An 18,074-nucleotide genomic window follows, 5' to 3' on the forward strand; every position below is an offset into this window, starting at 1 on the left:
TGCCTGCAATTTAATCTTTCTCATCCAAATATGAAAAAGTGTACTTCGCTTGTAGATGGCTCTTTATTATAGTTACTATTACTATTTATTATATCCTATCTTCTTTAGTAATGCTCTGTGAATTCAACCATGCTTCCAGTTTTCTAATTAAAAACAATCAAAAGTGAAACAATGTGATTATTTCAGTTCATTGAGTTTTGATGGCACAAGTTAAAAAGAATAACAATCTTAAAGGGTGGGTTATTTATACTGCATACACCCTGGGAAGGGGCAACTGACAATGTACTGTATTTCATGACCTTGCCAGCTCATTGGCTTGTCCAGTAATCCACTTCCATATAGAGAAAGTAGAGGATTTAAAGGGCTTTCTGTGATTGCAATATATACCTTCTTTATACTTGATCAGCCTCAGTCTGTGTCTCTGACTTCAACAGCTCTGCTTCGGTAAAGCAAATACTTTTTCTTTATGTTCTTCATCTTGATATTGCTTTGTTCTGCTGTGACTAACGTTGTCCCTTTTTCGGCTACATGACAGCAACTTTTTATTTCTTTACTGAAAAGAAATTACAAGACTTTGGTCGTAAGATTGCTACAAAAATGTATGAAATCTTTAATGTAGAAATGTTGCAGCTCACTTGAAAAGGTTGGTGTATTATTAATTGTATATGTTTTTGGTGTGCTGTAATATTAGATGTTCTGGTCAACAGGGAAACTATTATACTTTTTGAGGTAGGAGGTGCAATTTTCTATCTTGAATTTAGGTCTGTGTCCTGCTGGGCAAGCCTAGTGATGTGTTGTCTGGTGATGTGGCATGCTGAAAGACAACACCACTACAAGGCTATAAGTTGCAAATCCATCTAACTGTTTTTATCCTCCTGTCAACACCTTAGAGGTTAGTATTTGGAGGAACACCTGGTTTGATATGGTGCAGACAGAAGTTGTGTGTTTTTAAACAGCATGTCTACCAAACCTAGTCTCTATAAAAAATGTAAGGGATTCACAGCGATGTGACTTTTTACATTGCTGTGAATCCATTTGCTTTTCTTTCAGAGACAATCTTACTTTTTTAAAACACCTTAAAACACTTAGGACACAACTCCTGGTTCACATTTAACTTATTGCAACACATGAGGTATCATTGTATCCTTTGAGATTTGATTTTCCTTAAATAAACTTGTAGCCAAGAAATATCCACTGTCCCTCCTTCCTGGCTGTTACTGTTTCAGGGAACTCTGACATTTGTTACTGTGCCACTTATGTGTTTCAGATGCCTGTGGTCATCACACATCGTTTCTTTCTGAGGAGCCAGTTTTTTTTTCCTCCATACTTAATGAAGGCTTTAGGAACAGCTGTAGATCCCGGAATAGATGTTACTCTACTGCTCTGTTGCGGACCCTAGGGACTGCAAGCTGCTCAGGCTGCAACTATGCAGCATCCAAGGGATCTGAAACTGTCAAGTGTATTTAGGCTAGTTCCTTTTTATCCTAGGGGTATTATAAATAAAGTTTTATATTTTGAGCTTAAAACTGTTCTGAAAAAGTACTTGAAATTCAAAAATCACGCTGAAAAATATAGTTGCTCCACTCATACTGCATGAAGGAAGAGATGCCAGCACCACTAGTTGCTGAAGCATAATTGCAATAAAATATTCGACAGACATATTGGTCAATCAATAAATGGAGAGTAGGTTACGGCTGTTACCATTCTTACACATACAATACATATATTTATTAGAGTTGTATACTGAAAGTAGTTATCAAACCAGTGATAAAAACTCACGACCAAAGATTATCTTTCATGATTAAAGATTTTGGGTAGCACAGCCAATAATTGCACAGTACGAACTGCGTTCACAGATTTGTTATCACTTTTTTAGAATTTTAATAACAGACAAATGTAACCTACATTAAGTAAATACAAAAGGCTCTTTTCAAATGATTATTTCAATTGTTGAAGGAAAAAAAAAGCTATCCAAACCAACCTGCTTTTATGAGAAAACGCAATTGCCCTTAATTGTCCTTAGGGTTAACAACTGCCATCAGGTGTTTGTGATATATGGCAAGGAGTCTTGTACATCGCTGTGGAGGAATTTTTGTCCACTCTTCTTTGTAGAATTGTTTTAATTCCACCACACTGGGGGGGGGGATAGTGGCCTGTTTAAAGTCCTACCATAGCACCCTAGATGCTTAGTTTTAGGTCCAAACCTTTACTAGACCACTCCAAAACCTTAGTTTAATTAGTTTTATTGAGCCATTTAAAGGTAGACTTGGTGTACTTTGGATCATTGCCCTGCTGCATTTAGTGCGGTTGAGCTTGAGGTAATGAACTTATGGACGAGTATTCTCCATCATAACTTGCTGGGAGATAACTGGTGTATTATGGCAAGTCAGCCATGACCTACAGACGCAAAGGCCATCACACCACTACCACCATGTTTAAATGTCACTATGATGTTGTCTTTCTGAAATGCTGTGTTAATTTCATGTCAAATGGAACACACACATAAAAAGCTCTTGGTTTTTTTCTTGTCTGTCCAACATATTTTCCCCAAAATCTTGGGCATCTTCAAGATGTTTTTTGGAAAGACAAATCTTTGTGTGTTCTTTTTGTGTCTTTGTGTTCTTCTGGTGGTTTAGATGTTGTTCCAGTGTCTTTTGTGACCTCCTGGACAAGCTTTTAGAGTAATTTTTATTGGCCAGGCATTACTGGTAGGGCTCTCCACTGTTCCATCTGTTCTTTATTTGTGGATAATGGCTCTCACTGTGGTCACTGGAGTCCAAAGGTCTTAGAAATGGCTTTGTAACCCTTTCCAAACTAATAGATGTAATTAACATTGTTTCTCATCTGTTCTTAAATTTCTGTGATTAGGGCATGCTATGTTTATTTGTGAGATTTTTTTTTTGCCTACTTTATGTGGATGCACAAGTTCTATTAAATCTGTTGTTTTGGATGATAATAATAATAATAATAATCATCATCACATTTTGTTCATTATTTTACAGGAATGGTAATTATATTTTTCCCTAGGGCCAAGTTGGTGTCATAGATATTGTGAAAACTTTTAGTATGACAAGAAGCCAAAAAACACAAACCAAAATCTGTAGGGACTACTTTTTCATGCCACTGTATATTATAGTGAAAGATTTTGTTGCTGATAGAATGTTAATTTCAAAAGAATTTTGTTTTTGGTGAATTATCATTTTGAGTTTGATGGGGCACAACCACACAATCGAACCATGAAACGTAAATGTATGATTAAAATTTACATTAATTTACTTAGTATTGGTCAAGCTATTTGATTTCCAACCCAAACGTCATCTTTGCTAAATCAGGAATTAAACATTAGTGTTAAATGTTGCTTATGGAGTTAATATAGTCCATTTCCATCATTGTGTATTTTGGAAAGCTACTTAGTTGTATATTTGGCCAAAAATTGTGAAAGAAATTACTACCCAATTAAGTCAATGTAGTGACAGGTACTCGTATTCATTGCCTTCCACGTATCTGGGACCAGGTAGCGGGGGCAGCAGTATAAGCAGAGACACCCAGATTTCTCTCTCCCCAGGAACTTCCTCATCTGGCGGAAGCCCAAGGCATTCCAAGGCCAGATGAGAGTAGTCCCTCCAGCATGTTCTGGGCCGTCTCCTGGCCTCCTTCCGGTGGGATGTGCCTGGAGCACCTCCTGGAGGAGGAAACAATCTTACTCTCTAATGTCCAGCAGGCATCTGAAACAGATTGGCCTGAGCCACCTCAAAGTTCATGCCCATAGGTGAGGTAGGAATGTAGACCGAGCGGTATGTCTTTTCACCTCAACGGACCAGCACAGGGCCCTGATTACTGCGGCGGCCGCACAGATCTGTCTGTTGAGCTTCTGCTCCATTCGCCCCTCACTCGTGAACAAGACCCCGAGATACTTGAACTCTTCCACTTGAGACAGGAGCTCCCCTCCAACCTGAAGCGGACAAGCTACCCTTTTCTGGTTGGGAACCATGGCTTTCAACTTGGAGAAGCTGATCCTCATCCCAGCCGCATCCCACTCAGCTGCGAACTGCCCACGTGCATGCTGTAGGTCTTGGCTAGAGATTGCCAGCAGGACCACGTCATCTGCAAAAAGGAGACATGAAATCCACTGGTCCACCTCCTGCATAAGCTCAGACTCTCAGGGCACCCCTCAGCAAGGTGACATTTAGGGCCAATTTAGACATCCGGAGATTAGGTCATTGAAGTCTCCGCCTTCGACCGACACCTGATCCTCTTTGCACAGGTTCCTCATGGTTCCTCGTACAGGTGGTGGGCCCACTCGGAGATGGCCTCACGTCTTTCATTTGGACTTGACCCTGGCAGTCCACCTTTACCATGCTGAAAACCATGACATCAGAAATAGGCATTGAGTCATTCACTCACACTTTGCTACGAACTACTCCAGTGCACTCTGAAGGTCACAGTCTAAAGATGACAAGAAAAACACAACATCTGCAAAAAGCGAAGATGAGATCTTGAGCTTCCCAAACCTGACCAGCTTGACCACCGACACCGGCTGAATTGAAATGTCTCAGTGGACACAGCTTTCTCCCTATCCACAGAAGACATGTGGACTGGACAACCAAAATATCCTGTCCATGAAAACCACAAACAGAACTGGTGACAAGGGGCAACCCTGGTGGAGTCCAACACCCACTGGGAACAAGCACAAACAGCTCTTAGTTTGCCCATACAAGGATCACATGCCCCTTAAAAGTCAACACAGAAATCCTTACTCCTGAGGCAAGCCCCACAAAATACCTTGAGGGGCACAGTAGTAAGCCTTCTCCACATCCACAAAACAGGTGTACACAACCAAACAGCTCCTTAGTTACAAGGTAATCTGAATAGAGAAACTACTCTTCCTGAACCCAATGTTCAAAAATTGGTTAAGCCTCCTCTCCAACACCCTGAAGTAAACCTCACTCGATCTGTCAGCATAAAAATACCTTTTCTGAAAGGCCCCATAGGCTGAAGCACCACTAAGCAAGAGGCATCACACCATGGAAACCAACTGGCTCTCCAAACAAGTCAAGGACAAAGTTGTTGAGAAGTGTAAGTCAGGGTGGAGTTTATAAGAAGATCAAAAAGTTTGGTGTTCCCCAGGACCATTATCAGTGCTCTGGTCAGATTAGACTAAAATTTAACTTTTCAGCAACCAACACAGTGAAACACTATATCTGGAGCAAACCCAGCACATCCCATAACCCCAAGAACACAATCCCAACTGTGAAACATGGTGGTGACAGCGGGGATGTTTTTCAGCAGCAGGGACTGGAAAACTGGTACGAGTCAAGGGAAAGATGGATGGTGCTAAATACGAGGATATTCTTGAGCAAACCCTGTGTCAGTCTGCCTGTGATTTGAGACTTTGAAGGAGGTTTATCTTCCAGCAGGACAATGACCTGAAGTATTTGGCTTAAGCAACAGTTGAGTGGTTTAAGGGGAAATATTTAAATGCATTGGAATGGCCTAGTCAAAGTCCAAACCTCATTCCAATTGTGAATCTGTGGTTAGATTTAAGATCATCGTTCACAAACAAAAACCATCTAACATGATGGAGCTGCAGCAGTTTTGCCTTGAGGAATGGGAAAAATCCAAGCGGCAAGATATGGTTAGTTCATAAAGACTTATCCAAAGCACCTTGCAGCTGTTATTGCTGCAAAAGGTGGCTCTACAAAGTACTGACTTTAGGGGGTGGCTGAGTTTTTTAATTCCAGATTTTAAGGCAACAAAACATGAAAAACGCCATGGAGGGAATATTTTTGCAAGGCACTGTATGTAGGGATTTCCCAACAACTGCCATGCTGCATTCAGGTACAACTGGTACACTAGATTGTCTAATGTTCAGAACAACTTCAAAGTGATTAAAATATGTTTTATTCTTAAAAATGGGCACAGTTTTGTTACAAACAATTTTAAATATAAACATTGACTGTATCTGTGATATTTACCTTCGGTAAATTGAAGTTGCTTAAAGTGAGTAATTCAGTGTAGTGCGAACAACTGTACATACATTATCGCTGCTAAAACACACTGACATGAAACTTGGGTTTATTGCACCTATATTTCTCCACTTTAGCTGAAATACCTCAATGTTTCCAAATAGCAGAGTTAGTGAAAGCAGGAAGTCTTCTCTATTTTGTTTTGGTGTCACTCTTTAACGTTGCCCTACAGAACATTGTATTGCACGCTTAGCTCTGCACATAAACCTGCATATTAGGTATACAAAAAGACTGTATTGTTTAGTATGTGTGTGTACCTAAAGAACAGACTGTACCAGATATTTTCTGCACAAATACGTGTACCATAACAGCCTGTACTGTTACAGCCTTGCCGCTACTTTTTATTTGTTTTTTAATTGAAGCATTCCGAAAATGTGCCAAACTGAACTGTTACACCCCTACAAATTAGTAAAAGAAATTTAAAGGAAGAAATATAATTATTATTATTTTCCAGTTAAAAGAATACATGAAATTCTTATCATTGAGTTTTCTGTTTAATTAACTTTTTATCTGCACAAAAGCTCATTAGCTGCTTGACACAGTTTGTAAGTTGAAAAGTAAATTCTTGTTCTCTGAACACTGATCTTAGGGATTACCTCAACGTTTAGTTATAGTGAATATGAAGTCAGAATGTGCAACACAGTTAATTCTATAAAATTAAAGATGCCACTATAAGAAGCTGCTTTGTAATAATTATAGCATAAAATGAGAAAATATATCATTACTGAATCAAGCCAAGACTGTTAAACTCTGCGTTTCAAGTGCAGCTTCAGGAAAATTGTACTTCTTATGTCATAGCATTTCAGACTGCGACCAGTTGGTGGTGCAAGAACATTGGGTCAGAGAGGAAGAGAACTCCAATTGATGCAGTATGCATGGGTGACATTTAAATGGAGCCCAAATATATGGCACCTAAGCCGGTAGCTGTCAGAATGGTTTAGCAGAATACGTTAAAGGGATCAATCATCCTTTAATTCAATTCAATTCAGTTTTATTTATATAGCGCCAATTCACAACACATGTTGTCTCAAGTCACTTCACAACAGTCAGGTACATACATTCCAATTAATCCTAACAATTGAACAGTGCAGTCGGAGTTAGCTTTTTATTCAAATTGGATAAAAAGTTTTTCTATCTAAGGAAACTCAGCAGATTGCATCCAGTCAGTGACTTGCAGCATTCCCAACTAAGGGTTACAAAATTATGAATTAATATATGGTACTATTAAAGAAATAACATGAGCTAAGCATGGAACTTGGGACATACAAGCTGAAGGTACTGGGAAAGTCAAAATATAGCTTAAACATGTAGTAACTGGTTTAGATACAAGGAAATAAAAGGGAACATTTTCGTTTGTCAAACATTGTGGGCTCATATGTTCTAGATCTGTTCAGCTAGATACATGAAGGAATGTTCTGAGACAGATGGAGTGCCTGGATGTTTTTCATCCTAGTTAAATCAAATGTACATGGCTTTACTTCTTCTAATTATGACTGCTGATTTGACTTAAAATGTAAAGTATCAGTTTTAAATTCTGTTGTTATTGTGAACTATTGATTTCACGTAGTCCCAAAACACTTCAAAAAGGAAGAATCGTGATCTTAATTCAGCTTTCTTTCCTGTTTGTTTTACCAGAGGAAAATCCAAATCCTGCAGCCAGAATGGCTACTGAGTGAGTAAAATGTGATTTATTTATGTGTTTTGTATTTTTACAACAGCAAACATCTCTGACAAATGTTAGAGTGCTGATTCTGCCACATACACATGTAGACAACATTGTTGGTACCCCCCAGTTAATAAAAGAAAATCCTAAAATGGTCACAGAAATAACTTGAATCTGACAAAGGTAATAATGAATAAACATTCTATGAAAATGAGCAAATGAAAGTCAGACATTGCTTTTCAAACATGCTTCCACAGAATTATTTAAAAAAATAAACTCATGAAACAGGCCTGAACAAAAATGATGTGACCAAAGGGACGTGTTAAATCAAGGTGTGTCCATTAATTAGCATCACAGGCGTCTACATTCTTGTAATCAGTCAGTGGGCCTATATATATGGCTACAGGTAGTCACTGTGCTGTTTGGTGACATGGTACCACACTCAACATGGACCAGAAGAAGCCAAGGAAAGAGTTATCTCAGGAGATTAGAAAGAAAATTATAGACAAGCATGTTAAAGGTAAAGGTTATAAGACATCTCCAAGCAGCTTAATGTTCCTGTGACTAAAGTTACACATATTATTCAGAAATTTAAGATCCATGGGACTGTAGCCAACCTCCCTGGATGTGGCCGCAAGAGGAAATTTGATGACAAAACAAAGAGACGGATAAAACGAACGGTAACAAAAGAGCTCAGAAAATCTTCTAAAGAGATTAAAGGTGAACTTCAAGCTCAAGGAACATCAGTGCCAGATCGCACCATCCAACGTTGTTTTACCCAAAGTGGACTTAATGGGAGACTTTGGAAGGAGCTGAAACATGCCGTCTGGAAAAGGCTCCCTTCAAACCTGAGACAACTGGAGCAGTTTGCTCATGAGGAGTGGGCCAGAATACCTGCTGAGAGGTGCAGAAGTCTCAATGACAGTTATGGGAATCGTTTGATTGCAGTGATTGCCTCAAAAGGTTGTGCAACAAAATATCAAAGGTACCATCATTTTTGTCCAGGCCTGTCTCATGAGTTTATTTTTTTAAATAATTCTGTTGAATCATGTTCAAAAAGCAATGTCTGACTTTCATTTGTTAATTTTAATAAAATTTTTATTCATTATTACTTTTGTCAGATTCAAGGTATTTCAGTGACTGTTGTGGGTTTTTCTTCCATTAACCGAGGGGCACCAACAATTTTGTCCACGTGTGTATAACCCCCTGATATATTTAAGGAAAATTAGTGTTGCAAAATTTTCTAAACATTTAAGACTATATTCAGAACAGTAAACCAATTATTTATCAAATGTAACTTTATAGCTAATGTTCTGTTTATCCAACAAAATGAAATGAAATTTAGTTTCCTCTACAAGACTATTAAATGCAAAAAAGGAATCTTCATGTATTTAAACAAACAAAAAAAAAAAGAAAAATCAAATGTTCTTCTAATCTGACTTTTGGTGTCTGTGTGCAGAAAAAGACTGTCTGCAAGACGTAAGCACACTCTGAAGGTAAGCCCACATGGTTCATAATATTTATATTCCATGTATGACTCCACAATACATGGAACTAAGCTGTTTAAATATTCTTTGCTAAGAAATATGCTAAATCTGGTCAGAATAGAATCCTAAACTTTTTGTTCCCCTTTTTAGTTATTTCTAAAAAATAATGTTAATTATTTAACTGTTTGGGGAAAAATATGCTGTTTATTGCAACAGTGTTTAGTAACATGCTAGTTTGTTTTGTGTGTGTGTGTGTCTGTGTGTATAACTGTTATCCAAACAGACCATGTGCTAGCTAACTTTATCTGTTGAACATTAACACTTTAGTATCTGTACAAGAACACCAAATTTTATCCAAGAGCAAAAATATTTTACTTGTTCATGAACTAATATAGTGAATATTAATTGTTGTCAGTCAATTAAGGTCTTTTTTTAAATAATATTTGTTTTTACCTGATGCAATTTCACAGAGCTGCATGTTAGTGGTTGCGAACAATTTACTGGAGGCTGAATCTCAGGTCAAGGCCACAGAGAGAGAGACGTTCCTGGCGGAAAAATGCCCTCCTTTGGACGTGCCATATTCCAGGGAAGAGCTGATGGTGAGAAGAAAACTTTCAAACTATTATTTTGGCATAACATTGAGATTTCCTCACTAATTAGCACTGGCAAAGCAAAAGTTAGACACAGTTTGACATTTTTATTTCATTACTTTTCCAAAGATATAAAATACTGTATGCTTTTGTGAGCTGGTTTGTTTCTTTGTGGGCTTCAGATAAAAACTCTCAATAAAAAATGTTTTTTTTTTGTTGTGTTTCAGGAACTTTGCAAGAAGCTTCATCAGCAGATTAACATTAGTGAAGAGGAGAGATACTGCACAGAGTTTAAACTGAACATGGTGCTTGATGAGGTGAGGCTGTCTTTTAGGCCTGTTTCCTTATATAATTATCTAAAGCAAAATACCAGTCATGTTTCCACATTTTCAGTTTGTGCAAAGAAATAATCTTAGATTAACCCAATAGTTTGTTGACAGTATTCTGTCAAAAACACATCAAATGTACTGTACATGTTCAGAGAAACATAATGAACTAAACATGAATTAACCAAAATGTATGTGGCTAAAACAACCAAAACAATGAATTTTGTAGCCTTTCATGATTTAACTCTTTTTACATCAAGTTGTTTCATATGATCATTGAAAATGTGCAACAATTATTAATATGAAGAGAGAAAAAAGATTAAAAACTGTAATAGTGAGTTTAGAAATTATTTTTCAAATTAAAACCAAAGCAGGTGAATGGAAGCAGAACCCAACACTAAATATATATCTAACGACTGAAGTAAAAAAAAAGAAGATTTTTCATTAATTATGTATCGGTATTTTTTTGTTTTTCAACATACAGTTTTGTATGTTGTGTTCAAAATTAATTTCCATTTCTACACATTTTTCAGTTTTTATTTTACCTTTTTATTTTGTGTAATTTTGTAAACTTTTAGAAACCCGTGCAAGCCAAATAGTTTATACAATAAAAGGAACAGTGGGATAATAAAAATCCATTCTTACTGTTCAGTGAATGCAGCATATCTAAGCATTAGTAGATAGTGCTAAGAAAAGTCAGAAAAGGCACATGAAATGTCAGACGTTTCTAGAAGAAAAACTGTGTTATTAGCATATAATCAGGAAAGCAAATGGATTACAGCAAAGTTACTGTGTTTTATAATTTTGAAAGGTCCAATTCTGTCATAGAATATTCTGGTTTGGAAATGTCACTCTTAACAGATCAAACATTTAAGATAAGGTACTTCTCTAGAGAAAACACAGGACCTGCTGTTTAAAGCCAGGAAACCATGCTAGTTGCCAACACATGATTCCAAAAACAGTTTGAAGTGTCACGTTTGAAATTATTTTGTGCATATTTTGAAGTAATACTAAAATAACTGCAAAACCGGGTCCTAAAGACTTGGAGTTTGAACCGACAGAGTGTTCACTTTTCCAGGGCTGTAGATCCTTTAACTGAGATGTTTTTTTTGTTCTATTCTTTGCAACAATGCAGTGTTATCTATTCTTTTATTTTTTCAGAACATTTTCTAGATATAGTATTGAATCATACAGCCGTTTTCAATGTTAACAACACACTATGGTTTTTTAAAGTACGGTACAATTCTCTGATGTTTTTTGCATTCAGCATCTTACTGACATTGAGTGGCTCTTGAAACCACTTTGGTTTAGACTTACTGAGATTGAGCCTCTGGCTAGTCAGTTTGGAGCCTATTCCAAAGTACGTTTGTGACATTTTAAAACAACTCTAGTTTCAAACATTTCAAAAACATTTCATATCACTTTGGCATTAGGAGACAATTTACAGCGAAGTCTATAGATTTTGACACAATAAAAGGGCCTTAACTGTTTGATGGAAAGGTAATGTTTTATCAAAATACATGCATTCATTTCATTTCAGTTCAATTCTATTTTAATTTAATTAATTGGAGAATAGGTGCATTTTTATACTATGCCTATAGGGGTCGTTTGGCCTACCTCTGGGTGTCCCTAAATGACCTGCCTGTCCACTACCTGCTTCAGGAACCATGGACTCTGGACAAGGGAAACTATGTTCTAACTTTACCAAGGGTCCATGGAGCCTTTCCTTTGTAAACTTGGTCCAGAGTTCCTCTGGAAGCCAGTTCTGGGGGAGCGGTAGTCTCGTCCAGGTTTGAAATCTAGCCTGGATAAGCTTGGTCTTGAGGCCCCATGGATACTGGGTTCTAGACCAGGGGCACTCAAAATGAGTAAGAGATTTTTTTGCATTGCTAGAAATTCAGGGACATTATGTTTAGGTGTCAGACTGTGACAAGGATTTAATATTTTTCCTTAGGATCTTAGCTTTCATGCCTAGGCTTTCCACAGGGCGCACCCAGATTTTAAAAATATTGCAGAGTGTTTTAGCATGTTTCTGGGGCCATTCATAATATGGGTCATACATGTCATACACTTGTTTTCTCTTTAGGAATAAACATCAACCATTTACATGTTGGAGAGATTCATGTGAGTGACAACAGGGATTGCATTTTTTTAAGATCCAATCTAACATTGAACCTGTTCCTCCCAAATAAAAGTAAGCTAATGTTTTTTTATTTTTTCCATTATGGAAGTTCATAGGAATGTATGTTTTTGAATGAGATACTAAAACAACACCAGAATTCTTGCAAACCTTATTTTCTAAAATCCAAACAATTTTGTTTCAGTTTCGTCAGTCATTTTCTACCGTTTATTCCATAGTGGGTTGCGGGGAAGCTGGTGCCTATCTCCAGCAATCTATGGGCGAGAGGCAGGGTACATCCTGTACAGGTCGCCAGTCCGTCGCAGGACAACACACAAACAACCATGCACACACTCATTCATACACCTAACGGCAATTTACAGTGACCAATTAACCTAACGGGCATGTCTTTGGACTGTGGGAGGAAGCCAGAGTACCCGCTGAGAACCCACACATGCACGGGGAGAACATGCAAACTCCATGCAGAAAAACCCCCAGCCGGGAATCAAACCCAGGACCTTCTTGCTGCAAGGCAATAGTGCTACCAACTGCGCCACCGTGTAGCCCGTTTCAGTTTAGTTTGTACGTAAAATAGGATCGCCTCTCATATGGCTCCACTACTAAGTCTGACTGACACCCTTCTGACATTCTTCAAGAATAAACCTAGGAATATCAGGGCTAATTTTTCCATCTAGTCCCTATCTGTGCTTTCATCTTTATTGCTTTAATTTGTGCAACCTTTGTTTTTTTTTAAATTCCAAAAATGTTTCCACCCAAGTGATATTCTCCCAACTTCTTCATTTCCGAAAGTTTTTGATTTGATTTGCCTCTTCATCATAGGTATTTCAACACTGTCCCTCCAAATCAGCTCTGTCTCTGCCCCTTTCAAACATGCTGTTGTCGAACCTATTCCTAACAAACCGGACTTGTTCTCTACTGAGCCAAATAACAAGACCCATTTCTAAATTACCTTTTATTACTAAAACTGTTAAAAATGTTGTGGCTGACCAACTGATTTATTTTCAGGAGCAAGACAAAATCTTTCATGAATACCAATCTGGTTTTCTTAAAAAAGCAATAAACAGAAACTGTTTTGCTATTGAATAGTCTGAATGAAGTGTCCAGAGACATTGTGATAACTGTGGACACTGGGGAATCTACAGTTTTAGTCTCACTAGTAGATTTCTTACAATAATCTATATTTCGATATAATCGATATTAAAAAAATGTTGTATTCAAAGATACTCATTTGCGTCAAAATCGATACAAACTGACCCATTTTCATTTGTCTAAATTATCGCAATTCTTTAACTGCATTGAAGTAGTTAAGCTCCCTGATAAGCTACCACTAATTGTTAAAAATCAGTTAAAAAACTGCTTTAAAAACAATTTAATCATGCAAAGTTTTGTTCTACTGTGGGTACATATTGGCACAATAAAATGTTAATCTGCTAAAGGATCAGTTGGCTACTAAATAGTAAAGCAACAAAACAACCAGCATCTCACCTCTATTACTTGCCTGTATAGTTGTTAAGGGTATTGGAGGCTACTGTGGCTAATACTGTTATGGTTATGTATGGTGGTGCTGTAGTTTATCACCAAGGAAAATATTATGCACAATTTTTAGAAAGACATATTGTAAAGAAGCAGCTGTATTTAGCAGCAGCTAAATACATTAGTATGGACAAATCCTTGTTTACACTGTAAAATATGTTTTTCATGTTTGTTTTAAAACACAATTTATTAAAGAATAGAATGATCCTTTATTTGTTCCTCTGTACTAAAAGTGTATTTGTATCAACGGCAGTATCAGGCAAATAGAAGCACACAATGACACACTAAAGATAAGCAGTAATGTTAAAATAAAATAATTGCAAGACTGAGTCTATGACACTTAAATTATATATTTTTCTGAACAACGGCTGGATTGTCCCATACTTATTGGTTGGCTCCAGTTAAGGAAGTTAAAATATTGTCACATTATGATTTTTCATATTTTTTAATCCTGACCAGACAGAACCCTGTGCCTTAAAAAAAGTTGCCATGGTATTGAAAATGGAATCGAATATTTTTCTTGGTATCAAGTTTGAAATTTTAGTATTATGACATCCCTACTTGTTAGACCTTTCACCAGAATTTGACAATGTTAGTCATACCATCTTAATTACCAGACTTTACAGTCATATGCCATAAATTAGAATTATGGGGTCCAGTGAGTCTCAATTTTTAGATTAAAAGTCGCTTTTAAAAATAAGAACTTTTAAGCAGGTATTAACGTGTTTTATTAGGTTCACATTTTTGCATTACAAATGCTTTTTTGTTTGGTCTGATATAATATTCTAATCTTAAATGTGTAAGCGGAAAATCATAATTAACAGAAGTTAAGGCTTAAAATATTTGTCTGTGTGTAAATCTATATGTGTTTCGTGTAATAAATTCAGTTACTGAAATAAATGAACTTTTTAGTTTTCATATTTAAATGTATTGAATATGACTATACAGTTTGGTGAGGATCTATTGATCTATTTTAGAATGGTTCAGATCTTACCTTTAATAGAGCTTCAATTTCTCTATATTACCACGTCCAACCAGATTCTATTGATTTATGGGGTACCCCAAAGCTCTGTTATTGGCCCACTTCTCTTTTAATGCTATATATACTGCTGCTTGGACAGATCATTAACCCATTTAATATTATCTTCTACCATTTTTTGAATTTGATATTCTGCTTTACTACTCCTTCAAAAATTCTGTATTCTTCAAACTTTCTCAGTTGCTTGAGCGCTTAAAGGAAAGTACAAACTGGAAAAAAAAAAAAAAAACTCCTTTCAGTGTCTGGTCATTACCTCAGAGAGCGTGGTTCCTCTGGTCAGGCAACAGACTGGACAAACCTTTTTCACACGTCCTGCCTTGCTTTTTCAGGCATACCATATAGAGAAGTGGTTTGACTACATGTGCTTAGCAGTTTTGCTCTACAAAATCAATTTGCCAGAAGGTATTCTAATCCCGTGATTAACTTTATTATCAAGGCGGCATCTGCTACCAAAGTAGACTGGCCAAACCAATGAAACAGAAACCTGTATTTGAATGACATGCAGCTGTTTTGATTATGTATACAGGTGGGTGGATAGGTGTAGGTGTTTGTGTTTCAGTGTGTGTGGATGTGCTTGTGTAAAGTATGTGTGTGTGTGCATATTTGTCACCTGGAGGTTCAATGTTGTCAATGATGCTGTTCAGATGCCAGCATGTTAGAGTTGCTCTATTACGTTCATTCTGATTTATTCCTTTTAAAAACATTCCTTTTTCCTAGCTAAAACATAGCTTTTTCTAGACAGTTGTTCTCTCTGGTCTTTGATGATGTACAGCTGGCAGGATTTTTGCTGAGATTGATTTGTTTTACAATCGAGAGCAACTGATTAACATCTCAAAAGCTCAAATAATACCTCAACTGCAGCCCCAAATTCCAGATAAGATGAAAAAGAAGGTGCCATGTATCCAGAGCAGGAGCAAACAGAAGTTCAAACCATCTTGCCATTATTCATATTGGGCAATGTGAGATTGTTGGCAAAAAAGTTAGATAAACTCCAGGCCCTAACAAGGACCCAGTCAGAGTAATGGGAATGTAGTGTTATGTGTTTCATGTGGAAATGGCTATAGGATTATATCATTACTCCAGCGTTTCTTTGCCAGGCTTTCTGACCACAAGCATACAGAAATATAAAGAGGAGTGGCAAAAGCAAAGGAGGTGGATCAGCAGTTCTTGTGAGCAACAGATGGTGTAATCAAGAACATGTTTAGTTGCTAAACTAGTGATTCAACATCCAAATGTGTTTGTAGCAATATCTGGTGATTTAATCGTGCTTCACTCTTTGCTACAATTCCAACATTTAACTGTTTGTCTGCTGCTCTACATTCCTTGACATATACATAAAACAAACAGACATCTCTAAAGCAAGACCTCTACTTGGCAAATCAGATTACAGTCATGTTTTTCTCTGCCCAAAATATAAATAACTTGTTTAGAGTTATTTAGAGAACTGTAAGAAGAAGCCCTGCAGGGTTGTTTTGAGGCTACAGACTGGGGATGCATTCTTCCAGCCACATGGAGAGGACATCATGAGCATGAGTGGGTGGCCAACTTAAAAAAAACTTTTATGTGGATAATTCCTTCCCCACCAGAACAATGAGATTCTTCCCCAATAACAAACATTGGATCCCCAGTGACCTGAAGGAACTGCTAAACAAGAAAAGAAGTGCCTTCAGTGGGGGAGACAGGGAATTGTAGGGTAGTATAAAAAAACAAATTAAATTCAAGAGTAGAGACAGGACAGTTGTGTACAGGAAGAAGCTAGACAGCATGCTCAGGCAGGACAATATAGGACATGTGGCTGAAGAATATCACAGGCTTCAAGCAGAAGGAGGATCAAATAGATGGAAGTCTAGACAGGGCAAATGAACAGAAAACATTTTTCATTCGGTGCAGTTCAGCATCAAGCTCAGCATCCTTCTCTCCTGCACCAACCAAACAAACCTTCCCTCCACAGCTTTCCTGTGGCATCTCAAATGTTTTATCATCCATCTTGCCCATGGACCCTTTCGCATGTTTATCAACAACAAAATCAGTTGGATGCTGGTGTTCCTTCTACCTCCCCCTTTTACCTGTCTGTCAGATGAAGAAGCAGCCAGAGACACGGAATCAGATCGAGGCTGCAGGTATGTAGCGTCAGCCCCAGAGTTTAGAGCATCCTCGTCATCAGACTGTCATACAACAATGTTTCCAGCCAAAGGCATCTTCAGATTCACTGTATGACAGACCGCTATAGGAGATTCTTCCTGTCCACAGCCATAACATTCTACAACAACTGAAGGATTGAAGGATACCTGAAAGCTGGGAAAGTGGAGAACTGAGAATATGTGCTCTGGAATGAATTTTTACTCCCTAGTTTTCTTCGTTTAAAGCTTACAAACTATTAGGAAATTATTGGAAATTGACCATACACAGAGATTGCCAGGCTCACCTGTAACAGAGCTCAGAAGATGACATGACCATTTTCACAACTTTGCAAGATAAAGTGCTATCTGATGACTTTAATTCAATCATGAAGTTAAATTTTTCCTCTTTTCTTGATCTGTCTAAAGGTCAGGGACCTAAATATCAAGATTGTGGATCTCAGAGGAAAGTTCAAAAGACCACGACTGAAGAAGGTGCGAATGTCCGCTGATGCCATGCTGAAGGCTCTTCTGGGCTCCAAGCACACAGTTAACATGGACCTGAGGGCCAATCTGAAGCAGGTCAAGAAGGAGGTTAAAGAGGAGGTAAGCATGGTTAAACATCTTTTAAACAAATCAGGGGCGGGCTACTAACTTTTAAAACTTTTAAACAGTAGTGTATATCCACACCACCGGTCAAAGGTTTTCCTGTGAAAACTGTGAATATATATATATATAATCTCCTGATTGTGTGTGTATATAAACTGACCTGGTTAAGCACAAAATATTCGTCAAGGCTGAAGAGACAGTTTTCATCAGCCTCAGATCTATGGCTACAACTCCTGCATTCGTTAGCGACTCATCAGCCATGCTGCTGGCTGCAGCAGGCATGGCTGGGTTTTAATTTGTGCATTACACTACATAGTCATTTAACGGTTTTAATGTTGAAGAAATGTTTGAAAGAACTGAGATGTTACAATACAAACAGCTGGATGTTGTTATATTGATATATTCAATAAAGTTTATATATTGAGAAATAAATATGTTGAATTGAAAATTTTTGAGATTCTATTATTAAACGAATTAACATTTATTACCACATAAACACAAACAAAAATACCGAAAACTAGTACCGTTAAGTACCTGCATCACT

The 18,074-nt window shown here is 37.4% G+C and overlaps 1 protein-coding gene across 1 annotated transcript in view; it reads left to right on the forward strand.

The window, feature by feature from the left end:
- Window positions 1-362: 362 nt before the first annotated feature.
- LOC124884503 (troponin I, fast skeletal muscle-like) overlaps window positions 363-18,074 on the forward strand; it is a 37,791-nt gene continuing 20,079 nt past the window's right edge. Inside the window, exons 1-6 of the mRNA XM_047392445.1 lie at window positions 363-444; window positions 7,662-7,698; window positions 9,149-9,185; window positions 9,647-9,775; window positions 9,994-10,083; window positions 17,351-17,527. Of these exons, the coding sequence (XP_047248401.1) occupies window positions 7,688-7,698; window positions 9,149-9,185; window positions 9,647-9,775; window positions 9,994-10,083; window positions 17,351-17,527 (444 nt within the window). The 5' untranslated portion in view covers window positions 363-444; window positions 7,662-7,687. The remainder of the gene's footprint in view (window positions 445-7,661; window positions 7,699-9,148; window positions 9,186-9,646; window positions 9,776-9,993; window positions 10,084-17,350; window positions 17,528-18,074) is intronic.

The sequence above is a fragment of the Girardinichthys multiradiatus genome, chromosome 2, assembly GCF_021462225.1.
Source record: "Girardinichthys multiradiatus isolate DD_20200921_A chromosome 2, DD_fGirMul_XY1, whole genome shotgun sequence".
NCBI lineage: Eukaryota > Metazoa > Chordata > Actinopteri > Cyprinodontiformes > Goodeidae > Girardinichthys > Girardinichthys multiradiatus.